We start from the raw sequence: 27,981 nt of genomic DNA, 5'->3' as shown, positions 1-27,981 counted from the left end.
TTTTAGGGGTCTGGAAAGTTCATCTTTGAAGGGGTGATGTCATCGATGAAGCAGCAGGAAGCTTGGGTCATCCACTTCCCAATGCCTATACGTTGACATTCCCCTGATGGAAGCTCTCCAAATCCTATTTTTAATTGAAGAAGGTACAGGTATAATGTATATACATGCAATCTATTTACCAAAAAAGGGAAGATTTTGAAATAACAATATTTGGCATAAATATAGAACGATGTTGAAATGTTTATATTGTTTATGACAAATTGTAAGTGTCATGGATGGACGACCGTCAGTATCAACAAATCTTTTTTTTTCATATTTTTTGCGATCTTATGGAACAGATCGATTCAGTAGGGGAGAGTTATAGCGGGATAGAAAATAGAGATTTGTTTGTTTGGGTAAAGAAGTTCGTTCGCCTTCTTCCATTGTTTACATTCCTTAAAGGTGTTGATTTCGTTTGCTAGTTTTTCTGGGCCAGGCTAGCGATTGGAATGTGGAAGTGAAAGAGGGCAAACTGACTGGGTTGCTAGGCGTTCAGGACTAATAGAAGTCCATTGGAACTTCAGTTATTTACTACTTTGCTTCTTATTCATGTCCTTCGGCTCGCTTGCATTCTTCAGTGATTAGAGAGAGAGAGAGAGAGAATGTGAACAGGTGTGGAAGCAAGGAGTGCTGGTAATTCCTTGGTGGAAGTGAGCTGTGAGTGGGAGTGGCTGAAGTGAGAAGAGTCGCAAAAGAGGATTAATTGACTGAGAGAGCAGTTGGGGGAGTGGTCAAGAGAGTTACGTAAGTTGGAAGAATAATGGAAAGCCGAAGAACTTGAATTTGGAATCGGAGTACACAATAATTAAGTTCCGTTTTATATACTTACATTATAGGCGGATTAATTTCGCGCATTACACCAAAAGTGATAGGGTCGACTTGGGAAAGGCTTTTTCGCCACGCGGTGTTTGACCAAAAAGGGGATAAAAAGGGAGTGTTTAGTTGACAAGGGGCAGTTTTTCGTTCCCGATTTGTTTTGCCGCCGTAGGCCATGTCGGCTTAATTTTTGTCTGTCGTCGGTCGTCCAGCCCAGAGATGCGACATATATTATAATCCAGCTTGTAATCTGACTTTGATTTAGAATAAAACCTGATACACAACTTAACTTCATCGAACTTGTCATTCTTTGACTCCCGTCTTTTTTTTGTACGTGGGCAGCGCAAGACGGTGGGCGGCCACCGGCCGTCTTGCAAAGCTGTGCCGCTACATTTTCATTTTGCATGCAATTGCTGTCGGGCACCTTAAAGCATAGTCCCAAAAGAACCAGTAAAATGTTACATACAGTACCATACCATTATCCATAGCTTGGCTATTATTATATCGTGGTTTTCGGAGCCCCCAATGTGTTAAAATTTTGTTTTGAGTATGTATTTTTTTCCTTTAAATCACTTTTCTCTATCAGCTACATATAAAGAAATTTGGGCATAGCAAAGCCTACCCCTCAGGGGGCTGCCAAAGTCACCCAATCTTTTTTTCGTATCTTGCCAGTTTCTCGGAAAATTAGTCATTTTGAGGCAAACAGTGTTTCTGCCTTGCGGTAAAGCCCTTGTTTTTGTTTTGTAACCACATAAAGATGACAAAGTAGGATCTTCTTTATCAGTTTTAATTCTATTTTCATTCTTTATTGTAAAAAATGCAATGTTTGAGCCCCCATTCAGACAAAAGGGCATTTCTGCTATATAGTAAAGCTAGCTTTGATTTTGGAAACCACTTGGAAATAAAAGAAGAGGCATTTTTTCCTATCAGCTACATGTAAAAAAAAGTGCTGGCACATCGACTGCTACCTTCTTCAGAGGCTCCAAGATTGGCAGATTTTCCCCATATTGGAAAAAATATGGAAAAGGGGTGGGTGACTTTCGGAACCCCCGGAGGGGATAGACTTTGCTGTGCAACCACTTATTAGCAGCAGATTGAAGAAAGTCTACTCCTTTAATTCCATGTAGTTTCAAAAGAATGAAACTGGCTTCACCATATAGCAGAAACGCTTTTTGCCTGAATGGGGGCTCGAAAATAGCACATTTTCCCATAAACAGGTAAAGTATGGAAAAAGGGTAGGTGATTTCGGCGACCCCATAAGGGGGGTATGTTCCAATATTCCAACACCTCTTTATATGTAGCAGATAGAGGAAACTCTTCTCTTCGTCTCCATATAGTTTAAAAGCAATAAGAGTAGTTTTACTACATAGCAGAAACACCTTTTGCCTCAATGGGGGCTCGAAAATAGCACATTTTCCCATGATTTTGCAAATTACGTAAAAGGGGCGGGTAACTTTGGCAGTTCCCAAAGGGGGTAGGCTTTACTGTACCAGCACTTCTTTATATGTAGCAGATAGAGGAAAGTCTACTCTTTTGTCTCCATATAGTTTAATAGCAATAAGAGATTGTTTACTACATAGCAGAAACACCTTTTCCCTCAATGGGGGCTCGAAAATAGCATATTTTCCCATAAATAGGTAAATATGGAATAGGGTAGGTGAATTTGGCGACCCCGGCCCCAAGGGGGGTATGTTCCAATATGCCAACACCTCTTTATATGTAACAGATAGAGGAAACTCTACTATTTCGTCTCCATATAGTTTAAAAGCAATAAGAGTAGTTTTACCACATAGCAGTGTTACGATACTGCAACAAATAACAAACAAGATTTAATTTAAATTTCCCTTTTTTTATTATAGGAAATAAATCATGTACTTAACAAAATAAAACCAAATAATGATCTTACATAAATCTCTTGAAGTGTCCGATGTAAAATCCCGAAGTGATGATACTATATCCAAGTAATAATCCAAATGAGAAAATCCCAGTTGACTGGCGAAAATTCACAATGATGGCGATGATGAAACTGATGTTGAAGTCCGATGAATAATAAGAGTCACTGTAACGAGTTGAAATGTCCGTGAAGACGATGTTGATGATGATTAACAATCAATTTCAGCAATCCATGAGTTGAAACGTGTTCATTGAACAGGTTGATGATGTTGATGATCTCGATGAGAACTGATAATTTCTCTCTCAAAATAACTGCAAACAGTTCATTGATGGTGGGCAAATAATTCCACACAATATAGATATTCCAGGTGGAAATAAACTGATATGATCTGGTGAAGTGATCTCATATGATGTGATGATCCTTGGAAAATCTGCCAGCCTTAAATACTAATTACAAGTATTCTAGATCATTCTCAAATTTCAACTAATCTACAAGCTTCTAGAATTCACTCTTCTGGAAGCTTCTTTATTTCTAAAACATTCTTGAATGACCTCATTGAAATCAACATGTGTAAACAAAATACCTAAGCCTATTCATTTCCACTACCAATACAATTCTATTGTTTGGCTTTTCCCTATTCAACAATAAAACTCCTTGGCCTTTAAATAGGCAAGGCCTGCATAATAAAAAGACATCCTGGAATGTTCTTTACAATTCTTGGATATCCTTAAAGGGAAATAACTAATAGATGAATGTAATTGCTTTTAAAATTCTTTTACAATTATTCTTATATATATAACAGCAGAAACACCTTTTGCCTCAATGGGAGCTCGAAAATAGCATATTTTCCCATAAATAATTAAAATATGAAATAGGGTAGGTGATTTTGGTGACCCCCTAAGGGGGGTATGTTCCAATATGCCAACACCTCTTTATATGTAGCAGATAGAGGAAACTCTACTTTTCCGTCTCCATATATATATTTTAAAAGCAATAAGAGTGGTTTTACTACATAGCAGAAACACCTTTTGCCTCAATGGGGGCTCGAAAATAGCACATTTTCCCATGATTTTTCAAATTACGTAAAAGGGGCGGATAACTTTGGCAGTTCCCAAAGGGGCTAGGTTTTTCTGTATCAGCACTTCTTTATATGTAGCAGATAGAGAAAAGGTTCCTCTTTTGTCTCCATATAGTTTAAAAGCAATAAGTGTAGTTTTACTACAAAGCAGAAACACCTTTTTGCCTCAATGGGGGCTCGAAAATAGCATATTTTCCCATAAATAGGTAAATATGGAAAAAGGTTAGGTGACTTTAGCGACCCCCCAACGGGGGTATGTTCCAATATACCAACACCTCTTTATATGTAGCAGATAGAGGAAACTCTACTCTTTCGTCTCCATATAGCTTAAAAGCAATAAGAGTAGTTTTACTACATAGCAGAAACACCTTTTGCCTCAATGGGGGCTCGAAAATAGCACATTTGCCCATGAATTTGCAAATTACGTAAAAGGGGCGGGTAACTTTGGCAGTTCCCAAAGGTGGTAGGCTTTACTGTACCAGCACTTCTTATATATAGCAGATAGAGGAAAGTCTACTCTTTCGTCTCCATGTAGTTTGAAAATAATAAAGGTGGCCTTACTACATAGACGAAACACTTTTGCTTCAATTGGGGCTCGAAAATAGCATATTTTCCCATAAATAGGTAAAATATGGAAAAAGGGTAAGTGATTTCGGAAACCCCCTAAGGGGGTATGCTCAAATATGCCAACACCTCTTTATATGTAGCAGATAGAAGAAACTCTATTCCTTCGTCTCCATATAGTTTGAAAATAATAAACGTGGTTTTATTAAATAGCAGAAGCACTTTTTGCCCCAATCGGGGCTCGAAAATAGCATATTTTCCCATTAATGGGCAAAATACGTATAATTATCGGGTAACTTCAGCAGTCCTCAGAGGGGGTAGGCTTTGCTGTACCAGCACTTCTTATATATAGCAGATAGAGGAAAGTCTACTCTTTTGTCTCCATGTAGTTTGAAAATAATAAAGGTGGCCTTACTACATAGACGAAACACTTTTGCTTCAATTGGGGCTCGAAAATAGCATATTTTCCCATAAATAGGTAAAATATGGAAAAAGGGTAAGTGATTTCGGAAACCCCCTAAGGGGGTATGCTCAAATATGCCAACACCTCTTTATATGTAGCAGATAGAAGAAACTCTATTCCTTTGTCTCCATATAGTTTGAAAATAATAAACGTGGTTTTACTAAATAGCAGAAGCACTTTTTGCCCCAATCGGGGCTCGAAAATAGCATATTTTCCCATTAATGGGCAAAATACGTATAATTATCGGGTAACTTCAGCAGTCCTCAGAGGGGGTAGGCTTTGCTGTACCAGCACACCTTTTTTGTAGCAGATAGAGGAAACTATATTCTTGTCTCCACAAAGTTTAAAAACAATGAAAGTGGCCGTACTACACAGCTGCAACACTTTTTGCTTCAATGGGGGCTTGAAAAAGCACATTTCCCACAAATAGGTAAAATATGAAAAAGGGTGGGTGATTTCGACGCTCCCAGAAGGAGTATGCTTAAGTATGCTAGTAGCAGATAAAGGAAACTCTACCCTTCTTATCTCCATGTAGTTTAAAAAGAATGAAAGTGTCTTTATTCCATATCAGATACGTTTTTTGCCTTTTTTTTTCTTTTAAACCAGTACTGGTCTTTATTTGAATAAAAATATACACATATTTATGTACACAAACACACATTTTACAAGTTATTTAGTATTAGATTCCATTTTCTCATATTCATATACAAATTTTCCTTTCGTTTAACTTTCTCATTATCATATCTTTTTTCAATAACATATACCAACATAATTTTCAAATCATATAACTTCATCTTTTTTAGTGTAACTAATGTAATCTTGTAACATTTGTAAATAGAATATAATGCATAATTCAAAATTAAATTAATTTCTTTTCCTTTTTCTTTTCTTAGACCGTAAACAATATGCTGAGGCTTCAAACGAAAATTTTGAATTAAACATTTTTTTACGAGTGCTTCAACGTATTTCCAGAACTTATCAACCTCAATACAAAACCAAAACAAATGAAATAAATCACTCAACTTATTGCACTCACTACAAATATCAGTGTTTCTTAAATTCCATTTTTTTAAGTTACTGAGAGTAGGTAATAAATTATACACAAAATTGAAATTAAAGTGGGCTATGGCATTATCTTGAATACTTTTGAGTTTCAGTGTCCATGTAAACAACCAAGAATTCTTATTTTCTTCATCTAAAATTTCTCTCCAAAATAATTCGGCCCTTGATCTTTCAACATTTAATTGCAACATCTCTTGATAAATTTGTTTTACCCTAGAGTTACAATTAAGCAATGTATTTACAGATGGCATACATTACTCGTCATTCAAGATTGAATTTTTGAATTTTCTAAACAAAGCAAGGTTATTTTCTTTTAGTTGTTCTCTCCACATTTTTTGGTATTGACATTATACAAACTGCATATTCTGACAACCATTGTCCATCAAGATTGACTAACTTTTCTTTTAACTTATTTACAGTAAGAACGGTATTCTCAGATACCAGATCACCAATGAACAAAATATTTGACCGTATCCAGTTCCTAAATAACAACATCCTTCCATTATGTCTGATATTGTTGTTAAACCATAACAATTTTTTGCAAATCTCTGCACTTGAGATTATTTTTTTCGTTTCCTTAAGCAATTTTTCTTTTTTTTTTAAATAAAATAGACATAAATATTTCACGATAAAACCTTGGAATCGTTTTCAATAACAGGATATATTGTGGATCACACTTACAATTTCTCAAAATAAAGCTTCCACCTAATTTATCAAACCAATAATCAAACATCCATTTCCATTTTGATTCAGTATCATCGAAATATTTGAAAAGCCATCTTAACTTAAAACTGTTTAACTGTATACCTAGATCTAACATATTTAATCCACCATTTGACAAATCATTAATTACCATAGTTCTTTTTACTTTGTGAATTTTGGATCCCCTACGAAAGTTCATCATTAATTTGTCTATTTTTTAACTGTTTCGTTAGGACAAAAAATAATTTGAGCAGTGTATACAAATTTAGACAATATTAATGTTTTTAAGACAATTATCTTACCTTTATATGTAAGATTTCGTTGTTTGCAAATGTTAAGCAATCTTTCTATTTTATTAATTTTGTCCTTTGACCAATTAAGTTCGCAGCTCATAGATTCATGTCTGGTAAAAAATATACCAAGGGCTTTAACATTATTCTCAGCCCATGGAATATTACTTATCATTTCTAAAGGTTTATCTTTCCCCAACCACATAACTTGTGTTTTTTCCTTGTTTAAAATAACACCTAAAACTTATTATATGCTCTATGGCTTTATTTCCTGAATAATTATTTTGCATAAAAAGTGTCAGGTCGTAAGCTAGCTGACATAACTTTATTTCTTTAGATATTTCTCCAACACAAATTCCCTTTATATCCTTATCACTTCTGACTTTGTTGCTGACAAACTCAACAGCTAAGATAAAAAGTAACGCAGATAACGGGCAACCTTGCCTTATCCCTCTAGTGGGGTAAAATGTTTCTGTAAAATATCCATTCAAAAGAACGCAATTCGATATTTGTGTATATAGAATCGAAACCCATTTTCTGAACATTATTTTGAAACCATATTTTTCTAAACATTCATCTATAAAATTCCACTCCAGACTGTCGAATGCTTTGTAGAAATCTACAAATATAAGACGACCATCAACCTGTTCAAGTTGTGTGTAGTCAATAATATCCTGAATCACTTTTGCATTACAATACCCAACTTTACCTTTTGTATAACCAACTTGATCTTCATTTATCCGTAATATTGGCTAAGACCATTGCAGCCAACTTGTAGTCAATGTTAGGTAACGTTATTGGCCTCCAATTTCTGATATCTTCTTTATCTCCCTTTTTATACAATAATGTTATAATACCCTGCCGTTGGGTGTACGATAAACGTCCTTTCTCAAAGCCCGCATTCAAACTAAACAAAACTAAATCCTGTATATCTTCCCAGAATTCGATGTAAAATTCTACCGTCAGTCCATCTCCGCCCGGTGTTTTATTTCGTTTCATATTTTTCAGTGCCTGTGTTATTTCTAATTTTGATATTTTACCTTCACATGTATTCGCTTCTTCACTTTTCAATTGTGATCCATCAATATCTTGAACGTACTCTCTAACCTCACATTTGTTCTTATTCAACGAAGTATATAATATTGAGTAGAATTTATGTACATATTTCAAAATTTTACTCATGCTATGCTCATTTTTCCCTCCTATCTTCAAAGACGGAATTGTCTTTTTAACTGCATTCTGCCTTTCTTTTTCAACAAAATATTTCATATTTGTCTCTCCTTCTTCATAATACTGCACTCTTAACCTGATTTGTGCACCGGCACATTGTTTTGAGTAAAATTGTTCTATTTTCCTTCTCAATGCTACTATATCTTTTTCATTATCGTTTTCAGTGCTCTTAATCAACTCTTCATATTTATTTTCTAAAGTTATTATATTAACATTTTCTTTTATTTTTAATCGTTTGGCAAAACGAAGGGAGTTTTCTTTTATCTTGATTTTACATAAATCCCAAACATATTACACATCCTTTTCGCCTTTCATCTCTTCTTTCATTCCACGTATTATATTCCTAATTAGTAATTTATATTCTTCATTCATTAAAAGGGAATTATTCAACTTCCCAAACCCTCTGCCTCGATTGACATTTTCACAAATCAGTGTAACTGTAACTGCACAATGATCGGGGCATAGAACTACTGGTTGTATGCATGCCCATACATTCGTAATTCCGAAGCTTCGTAATTCCGAAGGTTCGGTTATTCCGAAGGTTCGTATTTCCGAAGGTTCGTAATTCCGAAGGTTCGTCAATCCGAAAACGAAATAAGGTTCGTAATTCCGAAGGTTCGTTAATCCGAAAACAAAATAAGGTTCGTAATTCCGAAGGTTCGTTAATCCGAAAACGAAATAAGGTTCGTAATTCCGAAGGTTCGTTAATCCGAAAACGAAATAAGGTTCGTTAATCCGAAAACGAAATAAGGTTCGTTAATCCGAAAACGAAATAAGGTTCGTTAATCCGAAAATTAAATAAGGTTCGTATTTCCGAAAATGAAAATAATTCATTTTGGTAACAAAAACGATGTTGTCATTACAAGATTACAAGATATTATGCAATGATAGTAATAACGATCGATGATGTGTGTTGGGGCCAAAGCATGTATTTCATTAAGAATGGCGCCCTGATCAAGCATAGGCTAATTTCGATTTTATCTGAGCAATTGCTGCCTATAAGCAAATGGTTTAATTAAAGATGCAGGGGATCAAGTGTGTTGGAAGCGTGCGAGCAACCTCTAGGTAATAGGATTTGTATTGGAGGGGATGTCATTTTTAATAACAGCTTCTGCTGGTAATAAAAATAAAAATAATGCTAATAATGATCCTTGTGAGATGTTTAAAGCGCGAATCGCAAGCTGAAACTAGTAGACATTTCATGTAACAAGACGTGAAGTGAGCATTGGGAGCATTTTTGTAATCGTGAGAAAGATGTGTATCTTTCTAAAGAATTAATGCGAGGGCGAGTTGTAATTTGTTTATATACTGACCTGGGGCCCGTTGCATGAAACTTTTTACCTGAGAAAACTCAGGTTGTTTTTACAGGAGTTTTTGCCCTGTGCTAAAGTAATTGGCGGAAATCAGACTAACCTTAGTTTTCAGTTTTTACCAGAGTTTTCTCTGGTAAAAAGTTTTATGCAACAGGCTTCAGAAAGTAATCTTTTAAGGACTGCATTTAGTGACTCATGAATAGAATATATATCTCACGAACTAATAAGAGCGCGAACCGCAAGCTTAAAATTTGTGATATTCCAACCTGAAAACTGGACATTTCATACTTCTTTTTTGTAACCAGGAATAGAATGAGTTCCTCAATAAACAATACTTGATGCGAGCGAGAAACGTGAGCCAAATTTTTCCGATTTTCCAACCTGAAAACTAGACATTCTATAGCATTCTTGTAAAAAAAAATAATAATAGCTGGGAGAATAGTTTTCAGAACTGAAGTGGCTTCCCTGGGTAAATGATATCTTTATCAATATCATCATTCTAGGCCCACATGAAATTTCCAAAAGTTTGAGCACGTGATTCGCTCGCAACATCTCACAAGGATGCCCTTTTCACAGTATTGACCAAAAAGGTGAATTTTACATCTTCAGATTTGACTTTTTCCCCCAAACCGCTTGCTCTCTACTCTCGCAGAAATGAAACGTAAATATATAACTTTAGCATGTTTAGTGATCACTTAAAAAATTGTGCTCAATTTAGTTACTACAAAAACACACAACCTCTTTACACAGATGATAATCTAATGGTGAAAATATCCGTTTGCACCAAATTGCCCCTATTGGCCCCCTTTTTTTTACTTTGCCCCCCCCCCCAAAAAAAAAATACGTTCCGCCGCCATAGGATAAACACGCATCGTCTTCATGGCTAACTGCAAAAAGTTCTTAAAATGTCCCCTTTAGATCAGATCAGAGCTTATATATTTAAAAATTATGTTCGCGCTTCTTGCTAGCAGTTATTATCTAAATTTAGTTACATAGGCATCTCGCTTTGAAGATCACAAACATATTGCCCATCATATTAACAAAAATATAGCTCGCACTCGCATTATTTAAAAAGGGTTTATCATGTTATTACATATTTACTTTATTTTATAAGGATAAAGCTAATTATTGACTGTTAGGACTACCCTTTCAAAGAAACAAACAAAAATCAACTTTAAACTGCCGATCAAGGAAAATATGGCTAAAAAAATCCCCCCCCCCCTCTATTTGACGAAAGTTGGATCCGCCGGGAGGGAGGCAGGGGGCATCAAAAATGGAATAAAAAACAGGGGAATTAATATTTTCCAAATGGGAAAGTTCCTTTTTCAAAAATAAATATGCCGTTTTTCATGTTTTTTCGAAATAATATACTCTTTTAAAAGTATACAAGTTAAGTTAAGTTTTCAGGCTGGAATATTGAAAAATTTCAGCTTGCGCTTCGCACTCTCATTCGATTGGTGAAATATGCATCCTAAAGAGGTCACTAAATGCTTTCTTTAACAGGTTCCTTTTCTGGTCAGTATGTTTAAGCTTGCGTTTTGCGCTCGTGTTAATTCTTTAGTTAGATGCACATCTTTTTAATGACAGTAGAAATCTGCTCGGATTTTTAAAAACTAATTTTCATTTTTTATTGAAATAACCTAAAGTTTAGCTTGTGATTCACGCTCGCAACACCTCGCAATAATGCCATTTTAAGAATAACTGACCACAAAAAACGTTATACAACTTCACCTTTGAATTTGTTTTACCAAGCCGCTCGCTCATTATACTCTCTCCCAAAAAATAAAGCCTAAATATACATTTTGCCATAATAAGAAGTCACTTCAAAAAAGTTATTCTCTACTTAATCACTATCAAACAGACAATGACTTCAAGCAGATGATAATCTTAAGGTGAAAATATCACCACAGTCCCAATTTTGACGTATGAGTTTCATTTTTTGGCTTTACCCCCAACGAAAATTCGTTCGGCCGCCCTTGCCTTCCCATCCTCATATGATAATTGAACGGCAACAGTGTCCCCCGCCCCCCTCCCCTTGCCTCTGCCTCTGCTTTCCCGGTTTTCATTTTTCGGATTAACGAACCTTATTTTGTTTTCGGATTAACGAACCTTATTTTGTTTTCGGATTAACGAACCTTATTTCGTTTTCGGATTAACGAACCTTCGGAAAAACGAACCTTATTTTGTTTTCGGATTAACGAACCTTATTTCGTTTTCGGATTAACGAACCTTCGGAAAAACGAACCTTATTTCGTTTTCGGATCAACGAACCTTCGGAATAACGAACCTTTTTTCGTTTTCGGATTAACGAACCTTCGGAACAACGAACCTTATTTCGTTTTCGGATTAACGAACCTTCGGAACAACGAACCTTATTTCTTTTTCGGATTATCGAACCTTCGGAATAACGAATCGTCGGAATTACGCCACAAATGTTCGGATTAACGAACCCTATTTCGTTTTCGGATTAACGAACATCGAGGTATAGGCAATTTACGTGTTTCGGAATTACGAACCTTCGGAATAAAGAACCTTCGGAATTACGAAGCTTCGGAAATACGAAGTGTAACCGTATGCATGCCTGCCTGACGTAATTGTATAAAGAATCTGCTACAAGCCAAAAGTCTAGTCTAGAGGCCATTTGAAGAAATGTATTTCTGTACGTAAATTGTCTACTTTCTGGATGTAATTTTCTCCAAATGTCGACTAATTTGTAATTTTTAATCAACTGATTATATTCAGGTAGCTTTTTTATAAATAGACTTTGCACTTAAGGTATCCAGCTCAGCCTTGTTTACACAATTGAAATCACCTCCGAACACTAAGGCATACGACTTAATGTCCGTTCGGCACTGAACCCAGTTGCTCAGACGATGCAAAAACTTTATCTTTTCTTTCTTTTCTGTCGGAACGTATACATTTACCATGCATATTTTCTTATCACCGATGTTCATATTAAGCAATATTATTCGTCCATTGCTGTCTATAGCACTAGAATCAAGACAAAAGTCTAGTTTTCTTTACACAGTATCGAAACACCTTTTCCATGATTACTACCGTATGAACGAAATGACAGTCCCTTCCATTCTAACTTAATTCTTTCTTTCAGATCCTGTGTTAAAAAGGTTTCCTGTAAAAACAAGATATCTGCATTTTGATTTTTTGCCTTAATATGGGCTCCAAAGTGGCATATTTTCCAATAAATGGGTAAAAATGGTATTTGCCCTTTAACTAAGCAAATAAAGAATACATACTGTCATGAAGCGTTACAGTATTATCGGTATATTATATCCTCTTTCGTGTCGAATGCTGATAATTTGAAATAGTTGTTGATGTTAATGATTGAACAGATAGATATCAATGCACATGCAAATATTTGACCAAAATCATGCCCATTTCGGGATAAATTTTATTTCAAAATATATCATCAGAAAACGAATTAAATCGATTTCTACTATCCCAATCATAGAGAAATGCGTATTGATTACAAGATTGTCCCATTGTCAGACTAAGTGAAATAAAATATGAAAATAATTGATTTTCATTTTTAAAAAGTCCAAGAGGGCCGCCAAAGATATCAATTTTGAACCCCGTTGGACACGATTTTGGGAAGGGAACATCAAGATTCATTAACTAGACACTTTAGGCAAATACCAAAACATTGAGTGAAAAATATTTTGATGGTACATAGAAACCCCTTTATCCGGCTCGACTACAACGATGCAGTCAAACATGGTATAGGTTCGTTGTTGAAAACCAGGCTGAAAACGTAGCCTATAGACTGCCCAATGGGCAATCAATCTGTGCTGAAATCATTGATGTATCACCAGAGTCAAAATGAAGATGAAAATATGTTGTTTGGAAGATTTAATATCATGCAAAATGCAAGAAGCACTAATAAAGTAGGCATATCGGTCGCCCACCTCAGCTATATGGTGAAAATAGGCCAAAAACGCACGATTTCTATGTGCGCACCATATTGAAAAGGGGGCTGAAATCACAGTCTATAATGTCATTTCCAATTACTGACATATATTTTCTTAAAGTAGAGATATAGATGAAGACAATGATATTATGCTTGAGAGGAAAAATATCAAATAAAGTACACTAAAAAAGAAAATAAATTTCTGAATCGATTTTCGACAATTTTTTATGCAAGAAATCTCCAAAACTAATGATATGCAAATTTCATTACGTAATTTGCATATGTAAACAATGATTTATGTTCGTGAAATTGTGCATATCTCTTTTGCACTACTTGAACAATATATTTTGAAAGTTTCATACAAAACAAGCATGATTTGGCTGAGATATTCTCCCTTGACTTCATGCTATGTGTAGAATGTCTGAAAAATGGTGAAATAGGGCCATTTTGTAGTGACGTCATATATTACGTCATTTCGGAGGGAAGACCACACATAGAACCCGGCAGCAATGCATTTTTTTTTGTCAAAATCAACTTCAAGGTCCATGCCATCCAGCTATGGGGTCATTTGCTTGTCCGGCTTTCGGTTGAATAAACCTCCTGGGCTGCCGGACTATAACGATTTCACATCGATAAGTGATATTGGCCCCTTTTGGCCACCCTTTTCCTTAATAATGACAAGTGACCCTGCATTAATTTAGTTGGAAAAAAATCAAATGTTGCTCAGTATCATTATTAGCTTGAGATACGACACCAGGAATAAGTGAAAAATGTTGATAAACGTGATACAAACCTTAGCATAGAGCATACAAAAGGTTGTTTGACCATGGACTGTACTAATTCTCATGATTTTAGCCAATCTATGCTTTATATGAATGGAAACTTCACACAAAGTTGGCAGCAAAATCAGAAATGAGGTATTATTCGCATCATTATCATTAGATTGGAAGTGTCTCAATACTTTCTAAAGTAGATTAATAAAATATTTCAAAATATATCTGTCTCAACGACCATTCATAAGCTAGTGGTAATTTTGACCAAACAATGACTTTATTTGTTTCAAAAATGTTTCAAACGTTGCTGTTCCTCAGTGTTATGATACATTATTTCAATATAATAATACTTATAATACTTAATCAAAATGTTCCGACCATTTGCGCCAATTTGGACCTATTTAACATTATCCAATGTATTCATTTTGTAAATAAACATGATTGAGCAGCATTCGTAGGTATATGGCATTGCTCTCAATCCCTTTTGATTGGAAATATGAAAAGATCACCTTGATGTAAGAACTATGCCAAATACCTCGCAACTGTCTCTTGCCTCATTGGTCACTGTTTGGTCCCTAAATAGCCATAGCATTATTTCCCTTCTTTATAGTTAAATTATACTGAGAACGAACCTGTGCTTCTTGCAACCTGTTGTTGTTCTTCAGCCCCTTTAGATCCCTGTAAAAAAGTGAGTTAAACATTTAGACCTACTATTGATAACAAAATTATAGATTTAATTTATGATAATGTGCAAACATTTATATGTATTTCAACACGGTGCAGTTCTGAACGTATTTTTTTGTGTCATACATTTTGACAAAATGTTATGTATTTTATTTATATGTATATCAAGACAGGTTTGATAACATATGACGTGCTACCAGATATTATTATTTCAGATAATATTACGTCGATCTACTTGTATAACTACCACGGTTACTTACCTATAGGTCTCATAAGTAGTTATAAAATCGAACGCTACGTGTACTTTTTCTTCACATACACCCTAAAACAATATTTTAAAGGAAACTATAAAATCGGACGGTAAATTGTAATAACACAAGATTTTCAACACTTTAACAGAACGTGTCTATTAAAATCATAAGTTTTAAACCAAGAAATTATTTAGATTTCATATTTCATATATAACTTTTAATGATATAATTGAAAGATCATCGGTGTTCTCACGAATCTGCAGCAGGAACTTTTTAAAAAGAAAGAAAAAAAACGTATGCTACCAAACACTCTTTAATTCCTAACAATATTCTAGCAGCTACCAAGTTAAACGTATCCCCCTAATAAATAATGGAAAATTAAGCATTAAAAAGCGGCAAATGTCATTTCTTTGAAACAAAAGTAATTTTTATACAATTTGGTGAGATTTGTAAGGTTTTAAGGAAAATTTGTAAGAATAGTTGTAAGATGCTAAGGTCTCTAACCTGATCTATGGCTTGACGTTTACACGATGCTAAGCTTTCTGCTACTTCATCTCTGGCTACAAACAACGGCATATAACAAAAGGTAAAGTATGCATTGTATTCATTAAGTGGAAATCTGCATTAATTCATAGTATTTTGACCATAGAATATTAGTCACATATAACGAGGGCCACGGAAGCAATATTGGCATTTGGCATTGCAAAAGGGTTAGATTCACTTCAGACCACTCCGAGAGAATATCTCTTTTTTTATTTTCCCATATTGCAATATTCTTATGGCAACTATATTGTCATGAATTACTTCCCTACTATTTTTAGCAGAAAATTGAGTATAAATTAAATCTACCTGTCTTCATATTATTTTTTTCAAAAAAAATATCATTGCGGATCTTGTCCCTTTGTCAAACGAACTAAGATTGATTAATAAATTTATTAATTTATTGCAAACATTACATTTGGATTATTGACAATAATACAAATGGCACAATGTGATACACTCAAACACATGCAATTAAATACTTCAAGTTGATTGAAAATATATAACAATTCATATGGTATGTTAGTTAGTCAGAACGAAAGGGAATGATCAGCATGGCAAAATACAGAAAGAACGATGAAGAAATGCAAAGAAAAAGAAATATAACATGAAAACCGAAATGTGAATATGATGAAGAAGAATTAGGGAAATGCAAAATATACAAACAGGTGAACATGGAATATCTAAAAAAAGGGACAATGTTCTCAAATGAAAAAGAGGAGGTAGGAAACAACCTGAACAACATTTCTTTTAAGCGGACCTTTATAATTCAAATGGTCATTCAGAAAATAAACCAAATCGTTTGGGAAATAATTTCATGATAAAGTGGAATATTGGATAGTCAAATATGAATTAGATGGAAGGGGGTAAAATTTGTAATAATTACAAATTAATCAGAACAATAAAGGAAGAAAAAAGGATGTGACAGAAAGAAGAAAAGGAGAAGAAAAGTATTAAAAAGGAAGAAGAAGACGAAAAAAAAGGAAGAAGATAGAAAAGAAGAATACGAAGAAAAGAAGGAAAATAAATAAAAAGAAAGGAAGGAAGAAAAGGAAGAAGAATATGAGGAATAGCACGAAGTTAAAACAAAAAAATAGGACTTGAGAAGAATGAAAGGCGGATACAGATAGGGGTAAAAAGACAGGAGACAGCGAGTATTAGCGAACTTCGCAATCTCGATAACGCAGACATTAGGGTCCCGTAACACAATGGGTAAAGATTAATCATGCTCTCGATTTTATAAGACTGATTGTACATTAAACTCAATAGAATCAATCATAGAAAACTGTACTGCAATCATTACTAAGCTTTGTGTTACAGGCCCTATAGATCGGGTTTTCATGTGCAAAATCATTTTATGTGACACCACGCATCACCAAACCAACTAAACCAATTCACATTCGTTAGTATGTACATAGCAAGCAATAGGCCTATACGTCTGAAAATCATCCGAATTTGCTTTTTTTTCTTTTGCTTGCTCCTCTTACACAAACGGTAAGCCAGCTAGCACAATATGTGATGGGCATTATGTTTAACTTTACACCGAAATGGAGGATTTGATTTTGAATTCCTGGGGGACCACTTCCATTGACGAGTGGACACTAGAAAGAAGAATGTGTCATGCTCTCCTTTATTAACCCTTTCTACCCGAAGAACAAGATAACTCGTTCTAGCCTATCCACACTCACACACTAAGATCGAGATAACTCGTGCACCGGCTGCGTAATTTCAAGGATATTTTCTAACGAATTTATAAATTAACAAACATTTCAAAATTTCAAATATTTTCCTTATCAATCAAGGTGGTCCCTTATTCAAAAGATGTCATTTGCCGTTGGAAAATGCGTAGGAAGATATTATTTTTTTTGTAATCGTCTCGAAAGCCAGCCCCTAGTAATCAGTCTTCCACGGAAGAGTAAACCGCCAATCGAAGCGCAACTTGCGCTCAAACTCGGAGTGTGTTTTTCTCTCATTTGCATACTCAAAACGGGAACACCCGATGTTCGAGCGGAAAACCAATCGATATTCCACTCTGCTTGATTAGGTTTTGCTAATTTGCATATCAAAATGCTCACTTGGCGATCAATCGTGACGTTGCGTTTTCTTATTTACATGCGTATTTAGTGGTAGGAGATACAATATTCAAGGCTTTCCGGATGGTAGGAAAGCCTAAATATATATGTATATATATACATATATATATATATATATATATATACAGTGCGTCCCAGAAAAAACGAAACCGAGATTTAGCGATCATTTATCATTACTTAATCATAAATAAAATAGACAAATGACCTACCAATTTAAAGCTTAGAATCTCCTCTTTCATCTGATATTACTTACATTATTTCTCATTCACGCATGAGTGAGCAAATACAATTTGAAGAAAGGATATCAAAAACTCATTTGGCGGGGGGTATCTGGGTTTCAAAATAAAAACCACATTTTTGAAAAGTTCAATATCTCCTCTTTAATTTGATACCTAAATTACAGAAAATGGTCAAGAAATAAGAAAGTTCTGGTCATTTGAAATAAGGCTTGAATTTCAATAATTTCATAAAATAAAGAGGTTCTCCAGGCTGGCTTTCAAACTCACTCGACACTCCGTTTTGTTGACGATCAGCCATGCATTGAATCTTTTGTTCACCATGTGAAAGCTTCTGTGGGAAAACGTTTATCTCATGAAATTATGGAAATGCAAGCCTTATTTAATATGACCAGAACTTTTTTATTTCTTGACCATTTTCTGTAATTGAGGTACCAAATTAAAGAGCAGATATTTAACTTTTCAGAAATGTGGTTTTCTTTTTGAAACCCAGATACCCCTCGCCAAATGAGATTTTGGTATCCTTTCTTCACATTGTTTTTGCTCACTCATGCGTGAATAAGAAATAAGCTAAGTAATATCAGATGAAAGAGGAGATTCTAAGCTTTAAATTGGTAGGTCATTTGTCTATTTTATTTATGATTAAGTAATGATAAATGATCGCGCTAAATCTCGGTTTCGTTTATTCTGGGACGCACTGTATATATATATATATATATATATATATATATATATATATATATATATATATATATATATATATACATATATACATACATATATAAACCCCTCAAAAAAAGTTTTGCAACTCAGTTTTGGGGGATGATATCTTTTTGGTTCATGAAGTATAAAAAACGAAAATGGTAGGAAAGCCTGAATATATATGTATATATATACATATATATATATATATATATACAGTGCGTCCCAGAAAAAACGAAACCGAGATTTAGCGATCATTTATCATTACTTAATCATAAATAAAATAGACAAATGACCTACCAATTTAAAGCTTAGAATCTCCTCTTTCATCTGATATTACATACATTATTTCTCATTCACGCATGAGTGAGCAAATACAATTTGAAGAAAGGATATCAAAAACTCATTTGGCGGGGGGTATCTGGGTTTCAAAAAGAAAACCACATTTTTGAAAAGTTCAATATCTCCTCTTTAATTTGATACCTAAATTACAGAAAATGGTCAAGAAATAAGAAAGTTCTGGTCATTTGAAATAAGGCTTGAATTTCAATAATTTCATAAAATGAAGAGGTTCTCCAGGCTGGCTTTCAAACTCACTCGACACTCCGTTTTGTTGACGATCAGCCATGCATTGAATCTTTTGTTCACCATGTGAAAGCTTCTGTGGGAAAACGTTTATCTCATGAAATTATGGAAATGCAAGCCTTATTTCAAATGACCAGAACTTTTTTATTTCTTGACCATTTTCTGTAATTGAGGTACCAAATTAAAGAGCAGATATTTAACTTTTCAGAAATGTGGTTTTCTTTTTGAAACCCAGATACCCCTCGCCAAATGAGATTTTGGTATCCTTTCTTCACATTGTTTTTGCTCACTCATGCGTGAATAAGAAATAAGCTAAGTAATATCAGATGAAAGAGGAGATTCTAAGCTTTAAATTGGTAGGTCATTTGTCTATTTTATTTATGATTAAGTAATGATAAATGATCGCTAAATCTCGGTTTCGTTTATTCTGGGACGCACTGTATATATATATATATATATATATATATATATATATATATATATATATATATATATATATATATATATATATATATATATATATATATATATATATATACATATATACATACATATATAAACCCCTCAAAAAAAGTTTTGCAACTCAGTTTTGGGGGATGATATCTTTTTGGTTCATGAAGTATAAAAAACGAAAATGGTATCATTAGAAAGCTGAATTATTCTTCTTTACAATGATATGTCATTTGTTGTGATTATGTAATCATGGAATATACAGTTACCATGAACATTGAGAAAAGTCAGAAGTGAAAAAGTTGCAAAATGCATTGATTTTTAACAAGAGTCTCCATTTCAATAGAATTTTCCACCATGCAGGTGACAGTTAATGCACTCGGTTCATCCTCGAAACATTTGGAAATTCGCTATTGGAGACGACGCATTTTGCAACAATTCATTTCTAACATTTCTGAGTATTATCATGTCTGTGTATTTCATGATAACACTCGCATTACAAATGACACATGATTGTAAAGAAGAATAATCATGCTTTCTAAAGATATCAATTTTACACAAGATGACGGCACATTAAGAAAATTATTATCACTCAGACTTGCAGTTTCAGTTGCAGAACTCACACATGACATGGCAACGAATTTTGCAACATTTCATTTTTTACATTGCTGCATATTCATCATGTCTGTGTATTTCATGATAACACTAGCATTACAAATGACGCATTCTCGTGAAGAGGAATAATCATACTTTCCAATGATACCACTTTTCTGTATGATGATGGAACCATAAAAAATTTATTAGCACTCAAACTTGAGTTACAGAACTTTTTTGAGGGGTTTATATACAGTGCGTATCAAAAAAAACGGGACAGATTTGAAAAGTCCATAAAATTTTAGTTTAAAATTATTATGTCTATATTTTGGTGTTAATAGGTGCTCTAAGGTCTTGTCTTTCAAATGCTATAAAAAAAATAATTTCGTTCATGCTTGAGCGAACACGGGACGTTTTTGATGGGGGTTCAAAAAGAGGCTTGCGCCTGAATTGCGGAATATGAGTAATATGATGTTCGGACATCTTGCTAATTAGCAGAATTCCTCTTAACCTTTTCATTATCTTTGCCATAATTTTCAAATCATGCGGTCAAAATTCATTTTCAGATCTATTTATTTGCTTGAATTATTCTGTTATTTCTTTTTAATTTGCTCTCTTTTAGCTTTGAATATTCCTTCTTCAATCTAAACTTATTTTTTATCAACCGAATTATGGGAGAGCATGGAATTTTTTTTTCAAATCCTTTCATTATGTGCTACAAAAGTTATGGTGCCCTTTGAACAAAGCCACACACATGGGCGGGTGCTCGGGTTGCCCCCCCCCCCCTCAATTAAAAAAATCATGACCAAGAAAAAAAGTGGACAGGAAATAAGGAAAGATAGAAAGTAAAATATGATATCATTTTCTGAATATTATGTCAAAATCTATTACAAAATTTGATATTGTAATTAAAAAAAAGTGGGAATATTTGCCTGCTCACTTCGCTCGCTCACAACTTTTGAATACATTTTACCCGATCTGCCATATCTAGCTCCCTCAAAATTGACTCAATACACCATAGTGACTGAAAACATGAATCCCTTCCTACGTTTCCTGTCAAGCAATTAAACTTGGTCAAGGAATTAATGACCCCTTGAAAAATAGATTCATGTCTTTTAAAGGTACATAACATTATTTGTTTCGCATAATAAAACAATTTGAATAATCACAAGTTTTCCCAATCTATAATTCAAATCTTCTTGCATGGGTTGACCCCCAAAAAATCTTCTTTTCTCAGTTACTTATGAAGGAAAATAAAAAGGTAAGAGAAGTTTAAATGAAAAAAACAAAATAATTCAATTAAATAAATAATTTTGTTAAATGAAATTTGACAGCATAATTCGAAAATTGTGGCACAGATAGTGAAAAGTTCAAGAGGAAGTCTCCTGATTAGCATGAAGTCTGATCATTGTATTACACATATTCTGCAATTCTGGCGCAAGCCTCTTTTTGAACCCCCAACAAAAACGTCCCGTGTTCGCTCAAGCATGAATAAAATTTATTTTTTTTAATTGCATTTCAAAGATAAGACCTTAGAGCATCTATTAAAACCAAAATATAGACATCATTATTTTAAACAAAAAAATTATAGACTTTTAAAATCTGTCCCGTTTTTTATGATACGCACTGTATATGTGTGTGTGTGTGTGTGTAAAGCTTTACATGTACAACAGCTTTTAGGCAACTCTTTTTTATTTAAATATTGTAAAGAAATGGATGACGAGAACAGTGGTAGGCGTAGCTTAAATCAAGGTTCCCCAGAGCCATCTACCCTTTGGAAAAATTGGTGATGCCGAAAAATGTCTCTGCCGGGAATTGAACCCGGCTCCCAGCTTTGAATGCCGATGCCTTAACCACTAGCCCACAGAGACGGGTTAGTGGCTAGGGCGAGCCCGATCCGATTGACCGTCAGATAGACAGATTTTCGACACTATACTAATTATGTTTCCCTTTGTCGAGTGAAGGTGAGTTTTGAACAATGACAAACCGCCATGCCCCAGCTGGATCAAATTTATTGCTTTGATACTGTGCACGTATGAGAGAAGAAATACAAATGTAAAGCTTTACACATTTGTGTGGATTTTTGCGACATTAAAACATTGTATTACGAGATTTTTCTAATTTAAGAGTAGGCCTACTGTAACATCCGAACTTCCAATAGTCCAGTTTTGAAGAAGCACAACCTTTTTTTGTTTTCAATATCTTTTTATTGTTTCTTGTCAATTCGGGGGTGCTGAATACGAATCTGGATGATGTCACTCATGTAACCTTGAGCATTTTCTGCAAATTGGCAAAATTCGATATGGCCGCCAAAATGCGCAAAATACCCATGAAAATCTTAAGATTGTCCGCAGAATGTCTATGAAATGCATGAAATTGTGTGGCAGGAGTGAAAAAATATTTTTTTACTAAAAATTTATCATTCTGATATTCAAAATGGCCGCCATAGGCCATTTTATACTCTATTATGTTCATTATGAATAGGGAAAACTAATTTTCACAAAAATGAGCACTTAACTGGAAAAAAATTAAATGCGATCTATGAACGAAGTAATATATGCAAATCATCATTACTAACGATATTTATTATTTATGTCATATATGGGAAAATTGTTGTATTTTGATATCTAAAGAGCTGCCACTGGCCCAAACAGTATTGCGTAAGATGGCAATGGGGACCAAAAATTCACTAGAGTGATCACTAAAATGCATATTATTACGATTAAACGGATAGAATACTGACTTAAAACATAATTGTTAACGCAATATATTATTAATATGCCATGTGTGTGATGAATGTTTCATTTTTATATTCAAAATGGCTCCCAAGGGCCCTAAAAGTATTATGCATAATGAGACAGAGGAGCAAGCACCAAAATGCATATATATATATATATATATATATATATATATATATATATGTGATAAATTAATGGGATAATATCTAAAACGTGTTTTCTAATGGAATATATCATTCAGATTTCAAGTTTGTGTTAAATACTGCATTATGATTTTCAGAATGGCCGCCATAGACATAAACAGTATCATGTACAATACAAAGTGGCAAACCAATATTTACAGGAGTGAGCACCATACATGCACGTAATAGTGATCTATGAGTAAAATATTGTCTGAAAGCATAATTTCTATTAAGATATATCATTTATTCTGCCAGTTAGGTGATATATACTGTTATTGGAAAGTCAAAATGGCGGGTACAGGCCCTTATGGTATTATTCACAATGTGAATGGGAACAAATTATTTCAACAGAATTTGGCTTTGCTTGGCCAAATAGTGATGTATGAGAGACATGTTTTCTGAAAACATGATTTTAAACAAAAAAGCATATCTTATGTAATTTAGGAGATAAATACCTTTTCGTGAACATTATTTGTGTCCACTCAGATTGTATAGGATACGATAAGGGCCTACGGGGGCCATTTTCAATTTAAAAATGCAGCATTTATCACCTTAATTACACCAAATTATGACATATCTCGTTAGATACCATGGGTTTAGACGATTATTCACCCTTACATCACAATTTACAATTATATGCAATATCTAGAGTCAAATAAAGCTAAATGCTGTTCAAACTAACAATGTACACAAGTTTTTTTAAGAGCATATGTCAGCCATTTGGATTTCAAACGACATCATTTATTACCTCCACGACCAATATACGATGTATTAAGTTAGAAATCACGTTTAAGACAATATTTTTACTCGTACATCACAGTTATATGCATTTTTTGATTCTCACTCTTGTGAAAATAAGTTTCCCTATTCGCATGTTACATAATTTATTAAGGGCTTGTAGAGGCTTTTTGAATGTCTAAATACAGTATTTATCCGCAATATGGCAGAAGAAATGCTATAATAATAAAAAAAGGATTTTCAAATAACATTTTACTCATACAACAGGATTATATGGATGTCATAGTCAAGCAAATGCAAATTGTTACAAAATGATATGTCCCCAATCACATTGTAGATAATACTGTTTGGACCTATAGGGACCATTTTGAATTTCATAATACAGCATTCATCTCATGCATGATAAAAGAAATAATATGTCTTGCTATAAAACATGTTAGATTATATTTTACTCGTAGATCACAATTACATACATTTTATGTTTCATACTCGTGTGAAAATTAGTTTCTCCATTCGCATTGTACATGATAAATAAAGGGCCTATTGCGGCCATTTTGAATTTCAAAATACAGTATTTATCCCATTAATGGCATATTAATAATCTAGTCAGCAATCCATTCGTTTATCTTAATATTATGCATTTTAGTGCAATCTCTTGTAATTTTTTTGCCCCGGTCATTGCCATTGTACATAATACTCTTTTGGCCAGTGGCGGCTATTTTACATATTAAAATACAGCAATGTTTCTCATATATGACATAATATATGATATATCTCGTTAGTAATGCTGATTTGCATATATTACTTCGTTCATAAATCATTCATTTTGCGATTTAGTGCTCATTTTTGTAAAAACTTGTTTTCCCTATTCATATTGTACGTAATAGAGTAGACAATGGCCTATGGCGGCCATTTTGAATACCAGGAAAATAAATGTTATGTCACATTTTTTTTGGAGAGAGTATATGTATTTAACTCCTGTCACGCGATTTCATGCATTTTACAGCCAATTTTAGGATGTTCATGGGTAATTTGCATATTTTGGTGGCCATATTGTAGTTTGCGAATTTGCGGAAAATGCTCAATGTTACACGAGTGGCATCATCGAGATTCGCAATAAGCACCCTCGAATTGACAAGAAACCATAAAAAGATATTGTATACATAAAAAACAAGGTTTGGTCAAGTTTGTATGGGGCCTATCCTGGAGTACAACTCATTGCCGGCCATTCCGATTTATGGATGATACCAATTCAGCAATACCTAGCGATGTATGCCTGTATCATGCTTATTGCATAAGAATAACAACGTCGACATACGCAAACATATATATATATCGCGTGTTTTCTCATTAGACCGATGATGTGGTTGAAATTATATGCACATCTTATTTTGATTCATACAACACTATGACCACCCCTCCTATATTCGAGCGAGAACTCCACTCACTCATGGATATTGATTTCGATTCGGATCGGGAAACGCACGTCATTGGTCGTTCAACAAAAATAGATGTATATTAATCGATGATAGTCTTTTACATAAGTCTAATGGCGTCACTTTTGCTGTCAATATGATATCAAATATACGTAAGGCTAACAAATTTTCATCATAAATTTCGCTGCATCACATTAATGCGCCTACACGCTCAGGCGGCAGTGCCATCGCTTAATGATTGTTAAGCGTCATATGGCAAAAAGCAAACGGCGTATGCATGAGTCGCAGAGAGCATTGTGGCTGGATCGCCAGGTGTGCGGTGTCGATGCTTATGACTACCCTGGGATTCATCCCCCTCACTCAGTCGCAGACGAGTCGTAGACATGTCAGGTCGAAATGTGTGCGATGGCCTTTACTGCATCTGATTTGTTGCTACACAGTGGTCCCTTAAGCCCCTTTCACAATTGACGTACGACCAGTTTACGACCGCCTGCAACAGTTTTTTCTTGTTGTTGCATGATCGATCCCTTGGTGTCTTGCGAGCACTCGCAGTCGTTGTAGACGATCGCACGAACTCGAGGTGGTCGGAGGTGGTCGTGACTAGTCGCATCTTAATTTTGAACATGCTCAAAATCCGAACGCGATCAAATACGATTGATTCACTCGCATCACGTCGTACCATCGGTTGGGCGATCATCGTGTGAGTGTTGTTTAACGTTGTACGACTTGGTGCGAGAGGTGGCACAACTAAGTATAGTCGCATTTAGTAGACTGGAGTTCCTACAACACTTGCACATGTGCTAGAGACCTACAGAGACCAGTCTTGCGACTGCGTGCGATAATATAAGACTGTTGCAAGACCGATCGATATTACTGCTTACAACATTCCACCACCGTTGCATTCACACGTATGCGACCGTTCAGCCCCTTTCACAATCGACTTCCGACCAGTTTACGACCGCCTGCAACAGTTTTTTTCTTGTTGTTGCATGATCGATCCATTGGTGTTTTGCGAGCACCCGCAGTCGTTGTAGACGGTCGCACGAACTCGAGGTGGTCGTGACTGGTCACATCTGAATTTTGAACATGTTCAAAATCCGAACGCGATCAAATACGATCGATTCATTCGCATCAGGCCGTACCCGGGGTCGTACCATCGGTCGAGCGATCATCGTGCGAGTGTTGTTCAACGTTGTACGACTTGGTGCGAGAGGTGGCACAACTAAGTAGTCGCATTTACTTGACTGGAGGTCGTACAACACTTGCAAATGTGCAAACGACCTACATGTACAGAGACCTGTCTTGCGACTGGGTGCGACTATTGCAAGACCGATCGCAACGGCTTACAACATTGCACTACCGTTTCATTTCACAATAAGAGCATATGCGACCTACTCGTGCAACGGGGTTTACTGGTTGTTTTTGTTGTACGACAGCTGTTGCAACTGTGAAAGCCTCTGTGCGATCTTATGAGATGACTAGCGATTGTTGCCTGTTGCAGCCTGTCGCACGACCAAAAGGTCGCAAATGGTCGTACGTCAATTGTGAAAGGGGCTTTTGAGAGAAAGTAATACTTTGCAGACACTATGATGACTACATACAAAGCGTTTACTACTTTGATGAAATCGGTATGATTTTAAAATGCTTATCAAACGCAGAGCATGAAAATATCTACTTATAAAATAAAATTAGTTCAAATGCTTACCATCTTTCTCATTTCCAACTGTTTTCCAGCTGCTTACTGCGCTCTTAGATACAATGTTCTGTTCCGTACCCTTGGTAGTTTTTTCAGCTGGATTAAAACTTCAGTGAAAATTGTAAACATACCAATAGAGACTTAAGTAGGCAGTACAAATTGGTGTTAGATTGAAAATTTCAAATGACATTTTTCAAATATCCAAAACTAAAAAAGGGTACTTGCTAAATGTTTTTGTCATGATTCGAGAAAATTATCATGAAATTGAAATCTTACAGAATTAAACTATATCACGTCTGTGTGCGCGTATGTTCATTTACTTATCTCTATTCATTTAATATGTTGTTTTGCGAAAAGTATCCAGGATTTCTTTGATCTGAGGCTCACAATCCCATATTGGAGGAGATAAAATATGAAAGGGGGGGGGGTGGGGTTATCATGTCAATGAAAGTGCCCCCCCGGGATACACTCTTTGTTGGCAAAAGTTTTTTGCGTATCACTGGATAAAAAAAAAAAACCTAGAGTTATGATTATCCCACGGTTTACCAAGAAAATATGCACGTGTAACCATGGATGGTTTAACAAACTGTATATTAAACGAGCATGTATTTAAAGTCATGATTATGATACAGCAGCTGCATTGCACTCCCGCTCCACACAATTGGTATAAAAGCATATATACATGTAGAAAGAGAACATATATTTACTTACACCTGTCCAGTGAGTCGACGGATAAGACTTGTCTTGCCAACCCCAGCCGGACCAATGACCATTATCCGAGATCTGTTACAAGGGGCCTCCCCGTTGATCAGAGTTTTTTTAGTTTCATCTAGAAAATAATTTTGTATAATTGATATAACAGTGTCAACTTTTTAAGCGTTAACATTTGTGAAAATAAATATGTCAT

At 34.9% G+C, this 27,981-nt stretch overlaps 1 protein-coding gene across 1 annotated transcript; it reads right to left on the bottom strand.

Moving 5' to 3' along the window:
- Positions 1 to 2: 2 nt before the first annotated feature.
- Positions 3 to 27,925, bottom strand: LOC121417649. Its single transcript, XM_041611386.1, has 5 exons — positions 27,786 to 27,925; positions 27,084 to 27,181; positions 15,589 to 15,644; positions 14,782 to 14,827; positions 3 to 124 (listed from the first exon to the last, which is right to left on the bottom strand). Exons 1-5 carry the CDS (start codon positions 27,845 to 27,847, stop codon positions 3 to 5), a joined length of 384 nt encoding a protein of 127 aa, XP_041467320.1. The 5' UTR covers positions 27,848 to 27,925.
- Positions 27,926 to 27,981: the final 56 nt, after the last annotated feature.

This window comes from Lytechinus variegatus, chromosome 6 (genome assembly GCF_018143015.1).
Source record: "Lytechinus variegatus isolate NC3 chromosome 6, Lvar_3.0, whole genome shotgun sequence".
Taxonomy (NCBI): domain Eukaryota; kingdom Metazoa; phylum Echinodermata; class Echinoidea; order Temnopleuroida; family Toxopneustidae; genus Lytechinus; species Lytechinus variegatus.
The sequence above is the reverse complement of the archived record's forward strand: the minus strand, read 5'-3'. Positions and strand labels throughout refer to the sequence as shown.